Below are 22581 nucleotides of genomic sequence, written 5' to 3'. Positions count from 1 at the left end.
GCAGCCGGGAGTGGGGGCGGAGGGAAGCGAGGGGGAGGGGGCCCCTGGTTGGCGGCCAAAAGTGTGGGATTGGGGAGACACCGTGCAGATCCTGGGTGCGGGGGAGCGAGGCCCGCAGTGCCCGCGGCGACGGGGAGGGCGCGGGCCGGGGCTCACCTGTGTGGTCCCCCGACCTCCGCCCGCCCGCTCGCTCGCTCGCTCGCGGTTCCCTCCAAAGCCCCAGAAACCCCAGTGCTCTCCGCGTGTGGCAGCGTTGTAAGGAGAAAGGTAGCTCCGGGGCCGCGCGTTCCTGCTCCTCCCCCTCCTGTCCCCCCCACCCCCAGCACACACCCGGGCTCCGCGTCCTTCCCTCCCCGCCCTCCACCCGCGCCCCCAGCCCCCCCCGCCCTGAACCCGGCGCGCAGCCGCTCGTCCTGCAGAGCAAACTTGGAGCAGCCTCTGGCCCCTCTGGGAAGAAACTTGGGGCAGTTGGGTCTGGAGGAGCATCCCATTCGGTCCCGGAACCCGGGAGCTGCCAGAGCGCCTGGCTCCCCCGGGCAGGGGAAGAGAGCCGACCGGGTTTGGAGTCCTCCTGGGGGCACGGAGAGAACCTGCCGCAGTGCCTGGAGCAAGGATTGCAGCGTGGCCGGAGGCGGAGAGCGCCCTAGGCGACCGCCTGCAGCGTTAGGGACTCGAGAGCCTGGTGGGGACCAGGGATTGATCCCTGCACCTGGATCCTTGGGACCTACGTAACATTTCAGAGGGCTGTCTTGCAGACAGCAGATAAGACCTGGAATTGTAATATCCATTTCTTCGGCAGATAACAGGGAGAAACACTTTAATGCTTTAAAATTTACAGCAATATACAGTGATACTAGATGAAGAATCCGAGACTTATTTTTTAATAATCGAGTTAAATGGAAGTTGGAAATTACCCACCTTACTTGCATTTTACAAAAATAAACATTTTGCACTGAATCACGGAATTTTTATTAACTCAAAATTTTTTTCCCATTAATATCACCCAAGACACCTTAAATATATTGATTATATTCTCACAGGAGTCTGGTGTATGGGGAAAAGTATGAAGTGGTATTCTGATTTCATTTATGTTTAGTATGGAATTATTAAGCAAAATCAAGTGGGGCATAGGTCAGTGTTCGTTACAGGTTTTTCACACAGCAATTTTACGCTGTCCTTTCCTACATATGAATTTGAGGAACATGTTTGTAAGAGAATTCCATCTGGATGATGATCTGCCTCACCCTAGGGAAGTCTTGTTTTTAGAAGAGAAAAAAATCTGGTAGCATTAACATTTCCAGAATTTTGCAAGTTAGTGGTATTGTTTAAAGAAAGAGTCCTCAAGTTATTTCCTTGGCTTGAAACATGAAGTGTGTATGGTAGTTAACCTTAGGCTGTTAATAGAAACCCAGAATAAGATGTTTGATTAATTTAAACTCCCTAGAGAAACTGATTTCTCAATTTCTATAGTCAGTGGGGTTTGCTGCAGAACTATGGGAAGAAAAGAGCCTCGTGTACTATTGGGTAAGTTCAGTGAAGATACACTATGAAGAACATTTGGCCTTGCATGAAGGAGAATGCAAGTTCTAAGACTTGCATTGTGAGAATAACAAAGAAAAGCAGCTGCTTAGACCACAAAACCTTGTCAGATATAAAACAACAACATAGCTTTGGAGAAAGCTATTGTTTTCTTCACTGCAAAGTTTCTAAATTAAAATCCCATCTTGTTGCTAGGGGCACGGTGACCCTCCCCCCACCCCCTTTTAACCTGTAGTTATGACCACACCAATCCTCAAATCTTTGAGGATGGAAACCTGAGTTGATCCGTCCTGGCTAACAACCCGAAGAGAAATAATGGGAATGGGACTATAAATACACTTTGTTATCTTAAAAACCCTGAAAGGAAAACAGACATTTTAAGGTATCTAGTAAAAATTGGTACTCGAGTCTGCAGACTGCATAACAATTTTGGATTAATGAAATGTCAGGGACAGAATCACATCTCAAAAGGCAAATTTCTGTAGATGTTTGAACATGTAGAACAGATGAGCATCTCTTCAACTATGTCTGTAACTGCATTTGAAAAAGACAGTGAAAATTTTGGGTGACTCTCAGTGGCCCACAGTCTGTGTCTTGGAATTTTGTTCTGTGACTAATGGGAGTCTTAAAACTGGCCCAATTTCAGTTGTGTGGGGTAAACCAGTTGTAATCTGAATTCTTAACAGGAGGGCTATATCTTGCTTTTCCTCTTGATGACATGAGACTGAATGATCATCATTACCCCAACCCCCAATTTGGTTAGGGCTAGGGATTAGCTATTGGGATGGAGCAGAAAGAGACAAAAGAAATCAGGAGGGAGGCTGGTGTTAATTTGGAAGGTCTCTGCAGCTTGCCTATGATAAAATCACGTGTGCACTTAGGATGTTTACTATATGTGGCAGCTCCTATTTGTAAATAGGGCAGGTCCCCAGTATAAAGCTGGTGTTATTATTCACACCCATAGAACAAACACCTCCACCCCCCTGTTGTTGTCTTAAAAAACTCCAGCTGCTCATGAATATAGGGTCAGGGAGGGCCGGCTAAATGTTTCTCTGTGCTTTCTCTCCAGCACAGCCAGCAGAGCTGTTTCCTGTTCTTTGTTTCAAGGCTGGGGTTTGCGTCATACATTCCAAGTGGCATATGTGTGCTCTTTCCTGTTTCAGGCTGTTTTCTGGTAGATCAGTAGCCTAGACCAGGCTGTGGTCCCTGCCCCTAAACTCAGCATCCCCTCCCTGGGAGTTATCATGTCTCTACACACTTGAGATTGCTCAAGATGCATGTGTTATGTCATAATGAGAAGTCAGTTAACCTTTTTTACATACACGCTCGTTCCACTGTGTTTATATGGGTGAATCAATACTTTTACCTTTATGAATTTTTCATAGCTAGATTGTGATTTGAAGAAATTTGTGTGCATATTGGCAAAGAAATCCTAAGGAAAGTGTTCTCATTTGTGTTTGTAATTCTCCTGTGAAGATGGGCAGGGTGTTTGTTCTAAGATAGGCATTTTGCCCTGAAGCTGTCAATTTTGGATCAGGATTAACACCTTAGTGCAGAGAAGACCTTGCATTATCTGGAGGATGTGGCCCACTTTTGTTAACATGAACACTTGCAGCCCAAGGCAGGCTGTGGTGAGTGAATGGAGAATTTAAGCAGTTCTGGCAACCTGGGCTAAGTTAAGTCATGCTCATGTTTTGAAGGAGAATCTTTGGGAAAAAAAAATATCAACCAAAACATATATTGAGAAAAATTCCAGGATTATTGCTTTTTAAGAAGAGAGATTAAAATACCAGGATAAGTTTTGAAGGACAAAGATTTTACTGTATTCTGGATCTGACTTCTAAACCATTTTAAGAATAGAAAGCTCAAGGAAAAGGGGAACCAGCAATAAGAAATTCATTTAATGATAGTTTGGAAAATTTTAATCTTATATTTTGAAAACAGAAGAATGCTCTTATTCTTTTCTCAGTGACAAATGTTTTCAGAATTCCATTTTTTAAAATATTCTTTCAGTTGTTAAGTCATGAATTTCTGAGTTAACCATTTAAAACCTACCCTAACACATTATTTTTTCTCTTGCATGTTCAAAAACTAAGTTTTAAAGAAATGGTTGGAAAAGAAAACTCTTCGAAAGTATCTTTTTTAACACTCATTTTGGGATTTTTCTTTAAAATCTAAAGGACAGATCTACAGTGTCCTCTAATGGAATCAATTCCAAGAGTTGCCAAAGCAGCAGATCAGGCCTGGTACTCTCAGATGTTGTTGATAATAGGACTTTGGCTTTAAATATCATATCCCATCATATTTTTTCATGTATAAAAGGAAAATATAAAATATGTTGATGTTTAAGTTACTGGTATCAAATAGTTGACTACTGGTGGCTTTCCTTGAAAATTGATGGGAGTTTTAAAGTGTCCCAGTGAGAATTTTTTTCCTTTCTCCCTTAGGAAAAACGACTTGAAATATTAGACTGACTTGTAGAACAGGAGGTCTTTAAAATGAAATTCGGAAATAACCCAAACTAAAGCAAGTTTTTGGTTTTAGTTCCAAAGTTGTTAACCATCCAAGTAGACTTGGTATGCAGAATGTTGATGTGGCTTTACCCAGGTTATTCTTTCCTCTTTGGTATGGAGAGGGGCATAATTAATAGGAATTAATAGGAATGAGTAGGGGCATAATCAGGAAAATCTCTGCCAACTTTTAAATGCTGTGCCAAATAGTTGAAGGAAATTAATCTCTAATAGCTACTATTCTTAAAAAAAAAAAAAAAAAACCAAGAATATGAATTTTTTCTCAATAATATAAATCATCATTCTTAATTTAATTCCATTCCATTTCTCCATCCTGCCTTTTAGTACTCGCCTTTCTTAATATTTCTGAATCCACATTTTTGCTGTATAGTAGCAGCTTTCACAGACAGTATTTCTTGCTCTATTTTCACACCCAGTTGTATTTAAGAAAAATAAATAAATATAAGCAAACTCATCCTTTAAATACTAGGAATGACATTCTTCTGGAAATGGAGTTTCTTTCTGAAGTGCTTCATTTGTCATTGGTTTTAGTTTCTTTAAAAAAAATCTGTAGAGTCTTAAAACAATTGACACCTGGTTTGCTAATATATGCTATTCTAGTGGAGGTGCCTCTTGGAGTGATTTGGGAAAGGATTATTATGGTCTTTAGCATTCTTATTTTCAAGCCTGGCCTGGTCTGCCCCTTTCTTAGACCCAGGCCCTGCTTCTCATCTTAAGCAGTCACACTGGAGCTTGAGACAGGAAACCAGACAGCAGTCTGCCCTGATAAGGGAGGGCATTGTCTAAAGGAGGTAGCCCTGCTCCCCCATCCCAAACTCTCCTTCCATGAACTTTAGTAGTAATAAAAGATAGACAATACTGTAGACAGTTTCTGAACAGAATTAGAGGTGTTTTCTCCCAAGCCAAGAAAAGAAAAAAAAAAAAAAAAAAAGTTAGGTGTATCTACCGTTCAACTGGCCTGTACTGATTCGGAAATGTAACTATCTCTAAAGAAATTATGTTTTGTGTCCCTTGTCCAGAATGTTTATAGTGAAATTATTTAAGCAAAACAGGTTCCTGGAGATTTTTTAAATTTGTACCATTATGTTGGTGGGCTGAATACATTATCATTTTCACCAGCTAATTAAGGGGCTGGTGACAGAGATCACCAAATTGTGTGGCCCTTCAGCCTATGCATTTGGTGTGACCTCTGGGTCCAGCTCTTACCTTGATTTTCAGGAAAGGGTGCCCCCTAAGGCGGTCCTTTTTCCAGGAGACCTTTTTGAAGAGCCTCACTTAGTCTGGGACATACTAATGGTGGTTTCCAGTCTCCAGAAGGTTTGAGTATCCCACCAGGGGCGATTGAGCTATCCTCAACCCAGATAGGTGGAGTTTGGCTAAATCTAAACAGCAGCAATGGATTGGGTATTGAGGTCAGTTCATTCTACCCTGGAGAGCGACCTGTGAATCCAGTGAAGGTTTTTCTCAGTTGGCCTATGTGCCATTCTTTTTGTTACTACTGTTCCTTGAGTCTAATCACTGGAATCTACTCATTTATCTGTTCTTGAATCTCATACTCTGGGACCTTCTGAAACTTTGGACCTCAAACTATTTTCATTAGTAAGATCAAGTACCTATTCTGCATAGTTCTCCAAACAAGGGAGTTTTTCTCTGTTTCCTAAGCTTCCGAAGTTTTCACGCCTACTTCACATCTTGGGAAGACGATGTTTCGGGCTGATTTTGGTCCCTGGACCAGTTTTCCATGTGGAACACCAGCCGTGCAATCATTCCAGGGCCCTTGCCCTTCATTTTCATCCTAGCATGTGAGAAGTGTAGTTTGACATCCATTCATTTATTCATCTCACAAGTATTTATTGAGCACCTACTCATTAGTGCTGATCTCAAATTATGTGCAATCATTATTCTAAGTTATGCCACAGGATGGAGTAGGTCTGCCGTGATCTAACCTGAAAAGGCATTTTGAAATCTTAATTGCTGGTAGGAACCTCCCATGGCACTGCTTAACATAGACCGTGTGCACACCCACACCCTGCATGCTGTGGAGTGACCTCAGGAGGAGGCGATTTCACCTAAAACTGGGTCCCACCACACGGGCTGCGAAGCAGAACAGAAAGAGCCCCAGTCTACAGGCAGGCACACTTCTCTACTTGGCTGCAGCTCCAGCCAGCTCTGTGAATTTGGGCGAGTCATTTCACCTCTGTTCCTCTATTTCCTCATTTCTAAAATGGGGATGAGGACCTGACCCTTCCACCTTTGTACAGTTATTATGAGGATTTCCGTATTTACTTGGGTAAAGCTGCCAATTTTTCTCAGCAGTTTTATGGACCAATTGCAGGTGCATTGGCTAGGAAGAATAATAGCCTAATTTGGGGCCTTCAAAATGTGTCTTTTGATCTTGCGTCCAAGCATCTGAGCGTGCTCTCTGAAGGAGAGAGGGTGGCAGCTGGGGCCAGTTGGGAGTGGTTGAAATCATGGCTGTTGGCTACTGTAAGACTGTCCCTCTGTCCCTAATCCCCAGGGACCATCAGATAGCAGAAATCACCATCCTTACTGTTCACAGTGTAGTTGCTCTCTGCCTGGAGAGGTGATAGAGTGGAGTGCCAAGGCCACCAGCCTCAAAGTTGGGTGGTGACCTTGGTTAAAATCCTGTTTCTACAGCTTGGCAGCTGTGTGGTCTTGGGAAGTTGGAGAAGGCAGTATACCCCTCATGGGCATTAAGTGACATAGTGTAAAAAGGAACAACACCTGCAATTACCTGTCTTGAAGCTGGTGACGACCAGCAGAAGAGGGTGACTTAGCTCCGTGTTTCTTGGTTAGTGGAAGTGCCTTTTTTTTTAAATCCCAGGGTTTGCCCCACTGCACACCTTTCCCCCCGCCATCACTGCCTCCTCCTCCTTTCTACTGTCTTCTGTTTAAGATTTTAAAAAGAGTAAAGACCTTGACACTGGACTTTTGGAAGACCTCACTGGGTGTGTTATAAAAAGTTCTTTGAGAATGATACCAGGAAGGACCCGGGCAGACTGTGCCAGGTGAGGGGAGGGGAGGTTAAAGTTAGGAACAGTGAGTTTCCTGAAGGAAGTCTGGTTCACTAGGTTTCCTGTTGGTGCAGGACCCCTGCTCAGGCTGTTTCTTCTGTTAGCACCTTGGCCCGACCCAAGAACCAACATGGCACTCCTGAACAGTTCATGAGACAGCCAGGTCTCCTTTGGGGAGTGGAGAGGGAGTCCTCTGAGGAAGGTCGAAGCATCTGCTGGCCTCCAGGTGTTCCCAGTCCTGCTGGTGGTACTGTACGTGCCTTTGAGGAAATAAAAGGCAAATCTAGGTAAGAAGAGGTGGCTTGGCATCTTCCAGGGAGCCCTCAGCTGGCTGCACCGGTGGGGAGGGCCTTGAGCCGGTCTTTGAAGAATTAGGAGGATTTAGATAAGCCGGAAGGGGAGGGGGGCATTCCGCACTGGTTGCCCAGCATCAGGGCCAAAAATGAACAAAGGCCTGGGGCAGGGAGGGGGAGGCAAGGGGGCCAGCATGAGGGGCACTTGTTGGAGCGGGGGTAGGGGGGTAAGCAGTTGGAATGGGGGGACCAAGTGCCTGAACCCACCCCGTAGCCCTGGGGTCCCCTTGGAGGAGGGCGCGTAAGCTTGGAAAGGACCAGGTTTTAAAAAGAACTGGAATCCGGAGGTGGCAAGGGAGTGGGCTGCCTTACTGGGGCGAAAAGCTCTCAAGGACAGGGCGTAAGGCTCTGGAGCCTGGCCCTGAGGGCTGGACTGGAGATGGAAAGAGGGGGTGAGGGAGGCTTCCCTGATGACCTTAGGTTTCCATGGTGAATGACAGAAAATCAGGCAAATGGGAGGGTCGGGGGCAGCCTTGTGGAGCAGGAGCCGGGAGGAGGAAGATTTGGGTTTGGGCCCTGGTGAATAGCAGTGGTTCCAAATGCTTTTCTGTTTCTTTTTGTTTACTTTTGGAGGGACAGGGCAGTGTTAGCTGGAGGTTTTGTATCCAAAGGTCCTGTGGTTCTCTGAGATAAACTGCAGTGAGGCTTCTCAGGAGCAGTGGGAATTGCCACCTCCCTGACTTGCTTTCTGGTTCTGTGGAGGCTCCAGCCATCCTTGTTCAGGCTGGAATTTCCAGGAACTGGCTGCTGCCCCGAGCCAGCCGTCCCTCCCAGCCTCCCACTCCCTCCAGGGTGGAGCTGCATGGGTGGAGGCCCTGCAGGGTGGAGTGGGGTGGGTCTCCAGTGATAGGGAGGGCACCGAGCAGAGGCAGATGAGAGGCCATGTGGCCTCACGCAGCCCTTCTGGATTTGATTATATAACGCTGCACAGAGGAGGACTGTGAGGGCTTAGGCGAGGCTTGGGAGCTATGTGCACAGCAGGATTAGACATTGTGGATATTTTTCAGTTTATCTTCAGTTGCCTGCCCTTAAAACTGAAGCACAAAATCGTCAGAGAACATAAAGAAGGAAAACAAGTGTGTAACCCTAGTAGGGAAAATCATTTGTGTTTGCTAAAATTTCTTTTGAGAAGGGTGTGGCCTTCTAACCAGGTGCCCTTGAACTTGGGAGTTTCTCTAAAGGGGAGTATGGCTTTGGGTTTCCCCACACCCACCCCTGCTCTGCTGAGCCCCAGCCTGGAAATAAATGTGTTGGGATTTTGCTAGCTTGTTACCTTTGCACCTGTCCTTATTTACATGCAAAATCAATTGCTTCACTTGGTCTTTCCGAAGTACAGGGTGTGGGCAGAATCTTATCTGAAGCCATGTCCTGTTTGGACAAGTTGGACTTGCCTTGGCAATTCTCCATGGGGTGGAGCAGATGGGTGGAGGCAGGAAAGTAAAATTGGGTGGCTTGTTCGCAGAGAGAGGAGAGAGGGCGGATTGTTTGCTCACTGGATCATTATATTTCATCTGAAACAAAATAATTAACTGCTCTCCCATTTATAAAACACATTAATGCAAAATAACTAATTTATGAGGGGCAAAGATTTGGAAATATTCCGTGGAATTTTTTTCCTTTCAACAATAGAAGACTGAGGTAGGTGGAAATCCTTGGGTGGTATGAGAACGGGACGCCTTTCCAGGTAGGTGCCAGCATTTCCCTCTTTTCAAAGAACCTTCCAGCTTATGCCTGCTCACATGTGTCATCTGTCCCCTTGTATTTTTGGCCAGGGCAGCTGCCATTAAATATTATTCAGCCCATCGGCAGCTTTCCAAGAGTTGGGTTAAAGAAGTGAAAAGAGATGTTAGGTGGGAAAAGAAGTTTCGCTGCAAGGACTTCCACTTGCCTGCCTGGCAGTCCTGGCTGAGAGGGGGAGAGAGAGAGGGACACACACTCATACACTGGGTGCGCCTGCCTACAGGCTCCCCCCCCCCACCGGCTCCCCCCTCTGCTCCTCTGGGGAGTAAAGGGTGCGGGAACGTCACAGTCTTCTTCATTTAATTCCAAACACTGCGGAGAGGGTACTTAGAGAGGGTTTAATGGTACTGATCTCTACACCTGGTGGAGGTCAGCTAGGAATCAAGGTATGCTTTGAGGGGAGCAGGTTAATGGGGAGCCCTAGGTCAGACTGGGGGCGGAGATAATGCTGGAACCCTTTGAGTATCTGAGAAAAGAAATAAGGACGCAGAACAGGAATAAGAAGAGAGGATGTCAGGCAAGTCTTGCTCCATCCCCCAGAAAGGGCATGGGGGCGGGCAGCTTCCCTCACACCCACCTTCTGAGCAAGGGGCTGTCATTGATAAGGCTGTTTCTGTAATAAAACGCTCTAGACAAGCTCCCTGCAGAGGAGGCTTGGTAACCTCAGAACCAGCCTTCCAATAGGGACCTTGTGTTTCTGAGCCCCACAGCTCGTGCCTCCCCTCTCATGAAGCCGGCATCCAGGGGGCCTTGACTCTGAGGCAGAGCCTTGTTGCTCCTGAAATTCATGTCAGTGATTCACCAAGTTTTTAACCCATAATCACAGTTTTGCATTTTGACAGATCTGACCTTTTTGACATCTGAAAAGTCAGAAGTGAAGAGTCTGAAGGGAAATAAATGCTTTTCTGTGTTTTCTTTCTTTTTTTATTTTTATTTTTATTTTTTTTAAGGAAAATTCAGTTTTATGGGCCCTTCCCAGTAAAATAAGTAGTTGCTCCATTTGTGGGAAATTCTTTTGGCAGTGGTTTTTTGCTTCTAAGCACCTCAGTAACATAAAAGTTTTAGGGTTTTTTTTTTTTTTAATGCAGTTTTGTTATCCTGGGATTTCTTCATTTAGAATGTATTTCTGCTAAGCAAGTTGAATGTAACTGAGATGTAAATGTGTGTGACTAGAAAATAGTAAGGAAAAAAAAAAACAGAACCATATCTGAGGCCTCCTCATCTGTGATACCCACATAAAGTGGATCACAGAATACCCCATCCTCAGCCTGATTAAAACCCACTGAATTTAAAGACCCTGAGGTTGGCAGACTCGGGCTGCTGCCGGAGACTGGGCTCCAATGCCTGTTTTAGTGCGCCACCTACTGTTCTACTTAAGATTGCTGCTGTGTATAATTTTTTTGTTTATTCAGCATTGTTTTAAAGCATTCTGATAATATCCTCAGAGCACTGAGCTGCCCAGGGGTAAAACGGGCCATCAAATGAGGGACTCTAGTTCTTACAGTAGTGAAGTTACTTCTCAGTCCGGTGGAAGGCACTTTGAAGACATTGCAGTCACTCTTCTGATTCTAGACCAGAACCCATAAAGTCCAGTGGTTAGTTCAAAATATAGAAATTTTTGCAAGTAAATAAGCAAAAGCCTGATCTATTTTAATGTATTTGATTCTCTCCTAAACTTGCTTCCTTTCTTAGCTTTTCACATCTTGTTCCGTAGCCTGTGATCATCACTAAAATATCATGTAAGTCATTTTCAGAGCTACCAAATTGTGACCAAAGTGCTATTAAACATACAGTGAGTGAACTTGGTTCTGTTCATTGCAATATTTGAATTTTGCAAAGATTTTTTTTATCGTCCAGTAATGCATTATTTCGGTAGGTGTTTCAAAGTGAAGCATTCTAATTCTATTATTCCTCCTAAATTTAATAGATGAAATAGTTCTGTAATTAGAAATATCTCTTTGTCACATTTGAATTACTTTGAGGTACAGTTTTGGACAAATAAACATAACTTTATGGTTTTCTAATAAAAACAAAGTAGATTTTGTTAGGCCCAGTGTTTTTTATTTGACTTTTGTTTTTCTTTCAAGTCTTACAAAGCACGAGTTCTCTTGAATTTTAGATAAAATGTCAAAAATTAAAGGACAGTAGTGATTTAAATATTGTTTTAAAGATACAGCAGGATTATTTCTAAAAGTCACTGCGATAGGCCTTGGACAAAGTCATTGCAGACTCTCTGAGCAAAGGGTAGAGTTAGAATTTTAACCCAAAGGAACCCCAGAGCCCATCATCTTGATTAATTCTATGCTGCAATTTCTGGTAGACAGGAGTACAAGGTAACCCTTGTATGGAGATGCCAGCCCAGTTTGGAAGCTGTTGCAGCAGGGCAGATGTGAAGTGACAAGCCCTGCATAAGGCCCCATGAAGGGCGGAGGCTGCTGTTAACTTTTATACTGAATTTAATTTGAGTCTTACTTAAGGCTGGGGGGATTGACTTAAGGCTAGGCATGTTATTAGCAAAGAAGCAAATATGAGATATCGCTTCAGAATTTGAAACCAAGAAATCTAGTTTTGTGTGTATGGCATGTACCTGTATATCCAAAAATTGTGCACGTTTGTGTGCATGCTGGTTGGTAGAAAGAATTTAGAGGGAAAAACCTTTTTGGTTTGTTTTTGTTTTTGTTTTGTTTCACTGTGCTTCCGGGCACCTTATCACTGATACATCCCCAGTCCTGTTTGTTTGTTTGTTTGTTTAAACAGGGCTTGCTAATTTGCTGAAGTGGGCCTATAACCCAGAATCCTCAGCCTCTCAAGTGGCTGGGATTAAAGGTGCACACCACTATACCTGACTTCTTTCTCTCTTTTTTTTTTTTTTTTTTTTTTTTTTTTGCAGGGTTTTGTTTATTTTTTTGTCTTGGTTTTGAGTTTTTTGTTGTTGGTTTTGGTTTTGTTTGGTACTAGGGATTGAACCCAGGGTTGCTTTACCACTGAGCTACATCCTCAGCCCTATTATTTAGAGACAGGGTATCACTAAGTTGCTTAGGGCCTCACTAAATTGCTGAGGCTGGCCTCCAGCTTTGACACTCCTGCTTTAGCTTCCCCAGTCACTGGGGTTACCAAACCCAGTGGGGGGCCACTGGACCCCTCATGTGTTTTTGTTGTTGATGTTGTTTTGTATTTTTATCTCATTCAATCATCCCAAAAGTTTAGGAGTAGAGAAGGCAGGTGTGCTCTTCATCATACATGGGAAGAGTTGTCCCATGGCGGGTTGCAGTCTGCTTCAATCAGGGCTCTTTCCCTGATTCACACCTGAGAATGCAAATGCTTTTATTTAGAAGGATTTGCATCAAGATCCCACTTTTGTGGAATAGATGAATCTATGAGTACATTCATTTTAAAGGCTGGGGGGATGGTTTTGGTGGGAGCCTGCATCAGGGCAGCAGATCATGTGACTTGATGGATAAGCAAGAGATCTCACCTCTTGTTTATGGTCTGATAAGGGCGTGGACAATAATTCTTAGTACCATGACTGTTCATACAGCTGCTATAGATCTCAAGGCACAAAAGCATTTTCATCCTTCATTATGAAGTTTTCCATTTTTCACTGGCTGTTGGCTTGTTCCTGCTGGGACTCATAAGAGGTGACACCATGGATTTGAGCAGCCTGGAATCAGATTGTGTTTGTAGATTGTAATACATCCTGTGATGTAGGAAAATGTCATTTGGAAATGTTATGGGTGAAGTTCACATGTCATGAGACTCAAAACAGGCTTCCTTCAAGGGAATCGAGGAACCTCACTATTACCTCCATAATCGTATGTGAAGGTGGCTTAGATGACGACCCATAGAGCACAAGCAGCAAACTACAGAATTGCAGTCAGGAAGATGTGGGATGAATGGGTTTTGGTTCTGAGACACAGGAAATAACCCAGAACCTGGGACTTCTGCAGTTTTTTCAGGTAGAACTCAAATCTAGAGCTTGTTCACTTTGCCCCTTAAACCAGGGTGATGTTTAAAATCTTGCCTCTAACCAAAGCACTGAGCAAATTTGCATGGTAAGTACCTGAAGCAGGTTTCTGAAGTTCCATATGTTAGCTGGGCAGTGATTCTGTAGGCTGTGAAATGCATTTGAACATTGTGCGGATTAGATATTTTGTCCTGTGAAGAAGCAATTGGCTTGATGTAGATTAGGGTTAAAAGTGGAGCTGTATAGAACACAAAAGAAAAGCAGTGTGATTAAAAAGTAGAACAGAAGAGAAGCACAGCAGAGGTTCAAGGTAGATGTTTCCTTTACATTGGAGTAATTTCCTAAGAAATAACAAGTTTATGTTCCTCATATATAAAATGTGCTTAGAAAACAATAAGAGAGGGATGGGGCTCAAGCTGAATAGGCATTTCTCAAAGAAGTAAATGGTAAAGATGAATTCTACTTTAGTAATTAAATCAATGTAAAATAAAAAATAATTTGTCATTTGAGCCAAGTGCAGTGGCGCATGCCTGTAATCCAAGCAGCTAGGGAGACTGAGGCAGGAGGATTGCAAGTCCAAAGCCTATCTCAGCAACTTAGGTGAGGCCCTAAGCAACTTCATGAGACCCTGTCTCAAAATGAAAAAAAAATTTAAAAAGGGTTGGGGATGTGGCTCAGTGGTTAAGCACCCCTGGGTTCAGTCCCTTTTACCAGTAATAATAATTTATCATTTGAGATCAACATAATGTTTTGAAAAATATACATGCTTCTAACCCAGCAATTCTTCTACAGAAAATTTATCTTAAAAACTAATGAAGAAAAGGGGCAGGGGGAATGAATGAAGAACATACAGGAAGATACAAGTATAAAAAGGCTGTGTTTGTAATGGTGAAAATTTAGAAGCAACTTAAGTGCCTGATAAAAAGGGATAAGTTAAGTTGATTTGTACAGTGGCATGCTGAATTTGTTGTGGAACCATACTTAGGGGAATAAAAGTATTTTTCACAGTAAATTTGTAAATGGAATTATAGGCACTAAATAGTATGTATCCTTTGCTCCCACATAAAGTGAAGGTTTGATAGCATAAAAACGAGGGTTAATGATGGTTGGTTCTAGGTTTTCTTTTGGCTCATCTCCCCCGTGCCATTTTTCTGTGATGAACACAGAGAAGAAAAGATGTTTAGCAGTCATATGTAATATGAACTTCTGTTGAGTCACACAGCAATCTTATGCAAGTTTTGCTACTCTAAAGGGGCTGTACATATTGTTCCAGAAATGTCAGGGTTGTGTATTTGAGTTAGCTATGCTGGTTGATTCTCATCTGGTTACGACTATGGAGTATGGTTTTAATTTTATAAAAGGGCATTTTTCATAGGTAAAGGAAACAAATACCGGCCATTCTGAGGGTGGAGAAAAGGGGTAGACACAGTCGGGTCAGGGTGTATGGAGTGTGAAATTTTATTTTTACTAGTTTATATCTAAAGTGACCTTGGAATTTAGATGGACACCATGTTTTGTTTTCTAGGCCAAATACCAGAACACCCTAGAAGGTTTAACTAAAAGAATGCTAATGTTTGACCCAGTCCCTGTCAAGCAAGAGGCCATGGACCCTGTCTCGGTGGTAAGTTTTCCAGAATTGAACACCTTTCCTTGTTGATTCCAAGTAATACCAACACAGGTGTGTATTGTGTCAGTCCTTGAAGTTACTCACCACTTGCCAGTCATTTGGCAGGTAGAGCAGTAACAGATGAGGTGCATACCCTCCCAGCAGCTGCTGCGTCCTTTAATGAACCTGACCCATGCTTCCTTAAGGTGTGTACCCCACACTCCCCAAATATGCTTAGGATAGCGCTTAGGCCACAGGCGAATCTGGTCATAACAGGTAGGTTTACAAACTCATCAAATCTGTTGTATGTAAAACCATATTAAGAATAAAATGACTTGCTAAAAAATCATTGACAACAGCCACAAGGGGCTTGCGACTACACAAGAAATGACTGAGAAGCCAGAGAGAGATGGAACGTGGCGGTGAGGACAGAATCTCATTTCACTGGGAAGAGTCTGGCGGGGTGGGAATTACATTCATTGTCTTCTTTAACGTCTTTGTGCTAAGCTGGCCTCACTCTAAGCCAGGCCCCTCGGTGCTGTCCGACGCCAGGGGACTAGTCACTAGTCCGGGTGTTTACGTAGGTACAATTCTAGTGCCATGGAGATGAGGCGTGGGTGACAGAGAGGTGTCTGACTTCAGAGCAGGAGCGGCTAAGACCGGAGGTGATCTGTTTTAGTGAAAATTGAACAAAGCAGTGCTCCCACTCTGTCCTGCTCTTTTCTTCCTCCGGCTTGGAAAATATTCACAAGGGGAAGAACTTGGCCTGAGTTTATGTATCTGAAGGTTGGTAATGACACGCTTGCAAAATTAGATCATCCTTATGCATTGGCTGAGGAGGTTCCTGCCAAAACTGTTTATACAAGACGAGGGGGTCAGTTGGAGGCCCTCGAAACCAAGTTGCCATGGATATTACTAAGCCGGTGAAGTATTTACCAGTGTCTGTAATGAAAAGCTAAGTCGGAGCATCTCGAAGGAAATGACATTTACATTCCAGCATGATAACTGGATAACTGAGTGTAGGAATGTGATAATAACCGAGCAATAAGAATCTTATTAATCGAAAAACTAAATTTGCTTCTGGTGTTAGTCCATGTGGTCATTTATCAACCCCTTTTCCCCCAACCATGCATGGTCCTCTTGGAGGAAAATCAGGGTGAAAAGATTTCCCATTAATTCTGTCTCTGAAATGTGAATGGTCCTCAGTGCTAGAGAATATGACTGATTTGACAAATGAGGCAGAACCATCACTGATGCGTTTCACTCTTGGGTGTACTTCCAGTGCTTTTAATCAAGCATGGAAATATGGCTCAAGAGCCTAATTTCAAGCTAAAATGAAGATCCACATTGCTAAATTGATATGAAATAATTAAGTGCAAGGAAATGCACTTAAGTGAAAAAAAATGGGAAATAAAATAAATTGGAAGAAACTCTTAAACTTGTAATGTTGTAAGTTCTATTAATACATGAAGCTAAAATATGTAGAAATATTTTTTGCCATTAATGATCTTTTTCTCCTTCATGTGCTGAATTTCAGCTGGCACTTACAGAATTTAATTAGATATTTTCACCAAAAGTTAATGTCAGTCTTTATAATGAAGGGCTTTTTTCTTAATTCAGAGAAGAAACGTTATTAGAGGAGTAGGGAGTTGTAATTATTTTTATTTTAAAAAGTTAAAATAAAGAGCTTTGGGTTTCCACTCTTAAATCTTCAAATTTCATCTTCCCTGTGTTCATAGATGCACTATATGAATCTAATTTGTCATTCTTTTTTCTTTTTAATTCAGTCTTTGGCCTGAGGGTCAGAGTATTTGACTGTTCAAGTATATGTTGTAAATGTTAAGACAACATGGACATTTATACAAATTTTTTTAAGTCCCTCTTATGAATAAAAATATTTTATGGTAACTTATTCCTCACCCCTTGAAAGGAGAGCCCAGCAGAAGCAATCTGCTTATTTGGTATTTTGCCATAACTTAGAAAAAGTGAAAAATGTCATTTTCTCTCTTACCAAAATATAAACCTTCCTACTATTGGCTGCTAAACCTTGTGCTTCACGGCTTTGGATCACCCTGTTAAAATGTGTGAGAATGGGGAGCAGAGCATCCCCCACTCCCAGGTCTGCGCCAGGGTCTCTGCTGCTCCCTGGCCCCGAGTTGGCAGACTCCAGCAGTTCCCTGGGCCTTGATTTTTTTAATTTGTGAAATAATGCACATGTAAGGAAATTGTTTTTTACCATTTCTAAAAAGGTTGAAATTAAAAGGTTTGATTCAGAAAGTCAGAAAACATTGTTTTTTAAAAAGCTAATTTTTAAAATGTGTCCTTTAATATCCTTTTATAAATATCTTGTGTTCCTATGGGAAGATTACTTTTGAGGAAGGGTGTTCCTCTTTGTTCTTTCTTGTTTTAGTCACTATTGTCATCTTTCAGACTCCTTATAGATGGATAAGTACTTAGAACCAGTAGTTTCCCCTGCTCCATCCTAACTAACTTTTCGTGGTTTTTCTGGTCTAGTAGAAAGAGCCATCTACCTTGGTTGCCCAGAGGGACAAGACAGGATGTCTGTCATTTCCAGGTGTGTTGATGAGCACACCAGGCCTTCCTGTGCACACAGCCCCACCCTGGGTTTGTGGATCCCTGAGTGGTCCTGCCAGGATGCTTCCCCACAACCCTGACATTAATGAATAGTGAAAAGTGAAATAGAGGTTTTGTGTTTTCTTGTCACCCTACCCACTTAAATTGACTTGTAATGGAAAATTCACCAAAACCTTTCCTAATAAAATAAGAAGCTGTGGAAAATCTCGCTTTGGTATAAAGTGATAGACCTTTTGGGAAATTATTCAAACTCTCTGCCTTTTTCTCCAACATATTTTTCCCCCCAAGATTCAAAAGAGTTGGTACTCTACTTAGCCTGGCAGAAGTGAAGGCCTGCTGAGAGCATGTTAATTCGCTCCAAGCAGTTGTCAAGTGTTTATTGAGCACCTACGCCAGGTCCTCGCTTCACATTCCAGTAAGAAGCAGCAGCCAGTGGATAAATACACACTGGAGGTGTGCACACACGTTACAACAGAAGGAAAGAACTTTCCTTCATAACAGATGGTTTTGAAAAGTAGACCCATTAGCTCCCTTGGTGAGGCTGGGGGTAGGGTAGAACTTGCTTGTGTCTTGCCTTTGGGATGATCTGTTCTGGAACACAGTGGGTATTGGATGTCCATCCATAGCCACAAAAGAATTTTCTGTTTCATCGACCCTTGCCTCTGATTTAGATTTGAGGCCAGTACAGCCACGCCTATTTGCATTGCTTTGTTAGAAGATAGGAACGGTCTGGAACAGAAGGGAAGCAACTGTTACCAGAGTGGACTCGCCCAGGGCACACCCAGATGGAACCCTGTATCAGTCCTTACTGCTGTGGAGATCCAAATTGTTGCCAGCTGATTGCAGTAGCTGTGTGTTCCACCCAAATAATTAAAGTAAACATGGCTTAGAGAAGATTCTGGTAAACATTACAGTGCAATATGCCAGTGAGCTGGTTTGGAGGACCACATTTCTTCACCCTTTTTGTGAGGCAGTTGGACTAGAAATAGTTAATTAGTACTCAGGAGTTGGGTGACTGGCGACATATGTCTCCCTGGCACTTCAGAATAAATACACATCCAATATAGGGGAGAGGGTATGTATTTGAGAGCAAAATATTGGTGAAATTGCATGTTTATAAAACTTAGCTTCATGTATGACTTTTTCTTTCTCGGTGGCTTGAGAAACCTGAGAATGTTAAATTTGCAAATCCTCCAAGGTTCTAAATTCCTACTTGCCTTAAACCTGTGCCATGGATGGAAAAATCCAGCAATGACAGCAATAAAAGTATGTCCTCATTTTGCTTCCTATTTAGCTGCCAATAACTATTGGCCTTAAAATCTAGGTCAGAGGGAGGTCTTGGAAGAATAGGGCTGAAAATGAGGGAGAAGCTACATTTTGGTAAATAGGAGCGATGCTGCCTTCCATTTCCTGACGTTTTCTGCTAGCACCAGAACTTTTGGTTCTCCTCTGGAGAATTACAGAAAGCACATAAAACTTTAGAACTAGGAGAAATCTGTGTCTTCCCTGAATTTCATTAATTCCTGAAACCTTCACTATGCATAATCTATAATGATTTCTAGTGAGCTTAGTGCTTCTTATTCATCATACCGATTTTTTGATATTTAAATTGGACATTTGACGTTAATATGGCTGGGTATTTTGGACCTCTCACTTGGTGGTGGTGTTCTTTGTTCTATAGAAATGTAGAAATCATCTTTTCTTCATTCAGTCCTCAATTTATAACTCAAAGCTGGTGTTAAAATTTTATATTTTTTTGTATTTCCTGATTTTTATATCCTTCATGTCCTTCAGCAGTATTAGCAATTACAATTCTTTTTGCCCCCTTTCAGTTGATCTTTATTCTGTCTCTTTGTCATTTAGAGCCTTGCTATTCAAAAAGTGGTCTCTGGCACTTTGGGCTACTCCCAGGTCATTCAAAATCTGCATTTTAACTAGATTCCCAAGTGAATTTGAGCAGACAGAAGCCTTGTTTGGAATTGCACAGCCTATTACAGTTTGCATCTCTTGTGTAAGGGACAAGAAGGGACTCCGAGGACAACCTGGTGTGTCAAGTATTATGTTAAGCTCATTACATGGACTATCTCTTCAAATCCAATTTTAATTTTGACCTCACGACCTCCAGGAAGTTGGGTTTGGGGTACCCATCTTCAGAGCACCTGTACTTCTAACATTTGGTCATTTTTCTTGCCTTCTTTTCTGGAATTGCTTTTTTAACGTAGTAAATTTGTTTTGAAGGGACCTTTATGTATCACTACTGTAAGAAATAGAACCATTTTCTCTTACACATTTAAGTAAACACATAAGCATTTTAAAGCTATGCACGTTTCCTTGAGCATCGTAAGTGTCCCCAGTGGGGATGCACATTACTGCTGGAATTGCTATCTGGGGAGATTATACAGATTATAATGATTCCAGATAAAGAAAGGGCAGAAGAACACGACCCAGAAGCATAAGGCGAAGGAACTGACATCAAAGCCAGATGAAGACAAATGAAGTCAAGTGGCTGATCCCCTACTCCTGGGTACTCTGATGATCCTTAGTAGCCTGGAGTGGGGACCGGGCACCCGGAATTGTAGCAAGAGGAGGTGATTCTGATGTGTAGCCAGGTGGAGATTAATGTAGTCTAGGCCCAGAGAGGAAAGCTGTGGTCCTAGTAGAGGTCTCAGTCAGTCAAAACCACTACGAGTTCCCCACCTCCACCCAGCCCCTGGTATTGGAAGTTTAACCCTGGGTGTGTTCTACCACTGAGCTGCACCTCTAACCCTTTCATTTTTATTTCAAGTGAGGGTATCAGTGAGTTGCCAAGACTGACCTTGAACTTGAAATCCTTCTGCCTCTGCCGTTCTAGGCAAGGGTTCTTCATAGCTGAAACCCATCAGAAGGTACTACTATCATAAGAAATATTTCCTGTCCTGTAGAGTTTAAAGTTACTAAAGCCAGAAAGCTTTCGCTTCCAGTTGAAGAAGTCCCATCAGAAAAGCAACACGGTTAGTGTGGCTTGGCTAGGTCCTGGTGTTCTCTAACACTGAGTCCTAATCATAAAAGCCCACAGGGCAGGTTGCCCTGTGGTACAACCTGCTTTAGAGCCTCGCCAGGTATCAACCTTGACACTGAACTGGGCAAACTTGGAATTAAACTTCAGATTTCCCACATATCCCAGGACCACTTTGGGCTTATTACTTCTCATATTCTTGCTAGACCATCTCTTTTATGGTCTTTTTTTTTTTTTCTTTTTCTTTTTCTTTTTTTTTTTTTTTGCAGGGGGATCAATTATATATGTAAACTGCTTTTTAAACTCCATGTGATTGTACCCTGTTATATATTTTTGCCTTACTTTGCATGTCAAGCAAATAACCCTTCTCACCTGACTGTGGTTACATATTTTTTTCTTTTCTTTTCTTTGTTTCCAATAGTCCTACCCATCTAATTACATGGAGTCAATGAAGCCCAACAAGTATGGGGTCATTTACTCCACACCGTTACCTGATAAGTTCTTTCAGACCCCGGAGGGCCTGTCCCACGGAATACAGATGGAGCCAGTGGACCTCACAGTGAACAAGCGGGGTTCGCCGCCCTCGGCTGGGAATTCTCCATCGTCGCTCAAGTTCCCATCCTCACACAGGAGAGCGTCGCCTGGGCTGAGCATGCCTTCGTCTAGCCCACCGATTAAGAAGTACTCACCCCCTTCCCCAGGCGTGCAGCCCTTCAGCGTGCCGCTGTCCATGCCACCAGTGATGGCGGCAGCCCTCTCTCGGCACGGAATCCGGAGCCCGGGCATTCTGCCGGTCATCCAGCCGGTCGTGGTGCAGCCCGTCCCCTTCATGTACACCAGCCACCTCCAGCAGCCGCTCATGGTCTCCTTGTCGGAAGAGATGGAAAACTCAAACAGTAGCATGCAAGGTAAGTTCTGCCTGGACCGGAGCTGCTGACCACCTTGGTGTACCTGGTCTTCCCCGACAGTGGTGGGTGGGGGGAACACAGGCAAAGCGTTGAGTTCCCAGAAGGAAGTAGTCATCAGCCTGAGGCGCTTCCTTGGTTTTGTTTTTTCGTTTTGAAGATTCCATATTGGAAGAACTCCCAAGGGTTAGGATGTTTAATATCCTGAGATGATTACTTTCATGATATGATTGTCAGCCTTGGGATAGTAAAAATCTTGACCTTGTATTTCACTTTATTGAATTCCAACATGGTTTGGGGTACAGAAGGCATTTAATAAAATATTTTTTGGTCATGATAATAAACTAGTGCCTCTGAAAAACCACTTTGTTTACCAGCTGATCATACATAAGACTATGGGGTTGAAAGAAACAACCAAAAGTCATAAGGAAGAATCTTTGTGAGGAAGTCCAGGTCCCTGTGTTTGCTGCTTACTGGCAAAACAATAGTCAGGAGAAACAATCTTTCACAAATTTATTCTTCCTCTAATCATGCCAAAGGCAAATAGTTATCCACACATTAATGCTGTAGATAGGAGCTATGTATTGAGCGTTTAAAAGCTGAAATTGGCAAATTATACATAGAGTGACTTTTCCTTTTTTATTTTTTAGTACCTGTAATTGAATCATATGAGAAGCCCATATTACAGAAAAAAATTAAAATTGAACCTGGGATTGAACCACAGAGAACAGATTATTATCCCGAAGAAATGTCACCACCCCCTTTAATGAACTCGGTGTCCCCCCCTCAAGCATTGTTGCAAGAGTAAGTATCTTTAGGCATACCTGGCTTTTGCATAATAGCGTGCATCTTGGGACCTGGAATGGAAAGACAGGGTTGCAAACTCTATGCACTGGATGACCAAGAATGTCTTATAGTATGTGGCATCCACTGGGCAGTAGCTCTGTATCACTGTTCAAAGACCAGAGACTCTCTCCAGAAACAATGTGCTCTCTGTTTACCTAGTCAGCATTACGACAGCAGTTACCTCGGCTTTTCAGTGAACTCGTCACCCATGATTTTGCACCTTACCACATAAAATTTTTTTTTTCATCCTTCCAGGCTACATATGAAAAGTTTACCTGTGCAAAAGGCAAATCCTTGCATAGATTGGATTTGGTGTTCTAGAGAGTCCACATAGCTCAGGTCATGAAAAGATTCACGTGGGCACACAGATTCTTCTCAAGTTGTCACTCCTGATGTGTCTGTTATAGGAGATGTCTTAGTCAAAGTCTTCCTGCAACCTCAAGCCCAAAAGAGGCACTCAGATGAGTTCTGT

General features: G+C 42.8%; 1 protein-coding gene across 4 annotated transcripts in view; it reads left to right on the top strand.

The window, feature by feature from the left end:
* Nucleotides 1–22581, top strand: part of KLF3 (KLF transcription factor 3) — a 34101-nt gene that overhangs the window by 620 nt on the left and 10900 nt on the right. The window contains exons 1-4 of one of the 4 annotated variants that reach the window (XM_079152866.1): nucleotides 7693–9096; nucleotides 14688–14783; nucleotides 20780–21266; nucleotides 21914–22067. In XM_079152866.1, the coding sequence (XP_079008992.1) occupies nucleotides 14727–14783; nucleotides 20780–21266; nucleotides 21914–22067 (698 nt within the window). In that variant the 5' untranslated portion in view covers nucleotides 7693–9096; nucleotides 14688–14726. Of the gene's footprint in view, nucleotides 1–7692; nucleotides 9097–14687; nucleotides 14784–17282; nucleotides 17394–20779; nucleotides 21267–21913; nucleotides 22068–22581 lie in introns of those variants that run through there. The other 3 variants (XM_079152867.1, XM_079152869.1, XM_079152868.1) reach the window with 3 other exon arrangements.

This window comes from Sciurus vulgaris (genome assembly GCF_902686455.1).
Source record: "Sciurus vulgaris genome assembly, chromosome: 9".
NCBI classification, from domain to species: Eukaryota; Metazoa; Chordata; class Mammalia; order Rodentia; family Sciuridae; genus Sciurus; species Sciurus vulgaris.
The sequence above is the reverse complement of the archived record's forward strand: the minus strand, read 5'-3'. Positions and strand labels throughout refer to the sequence as shown.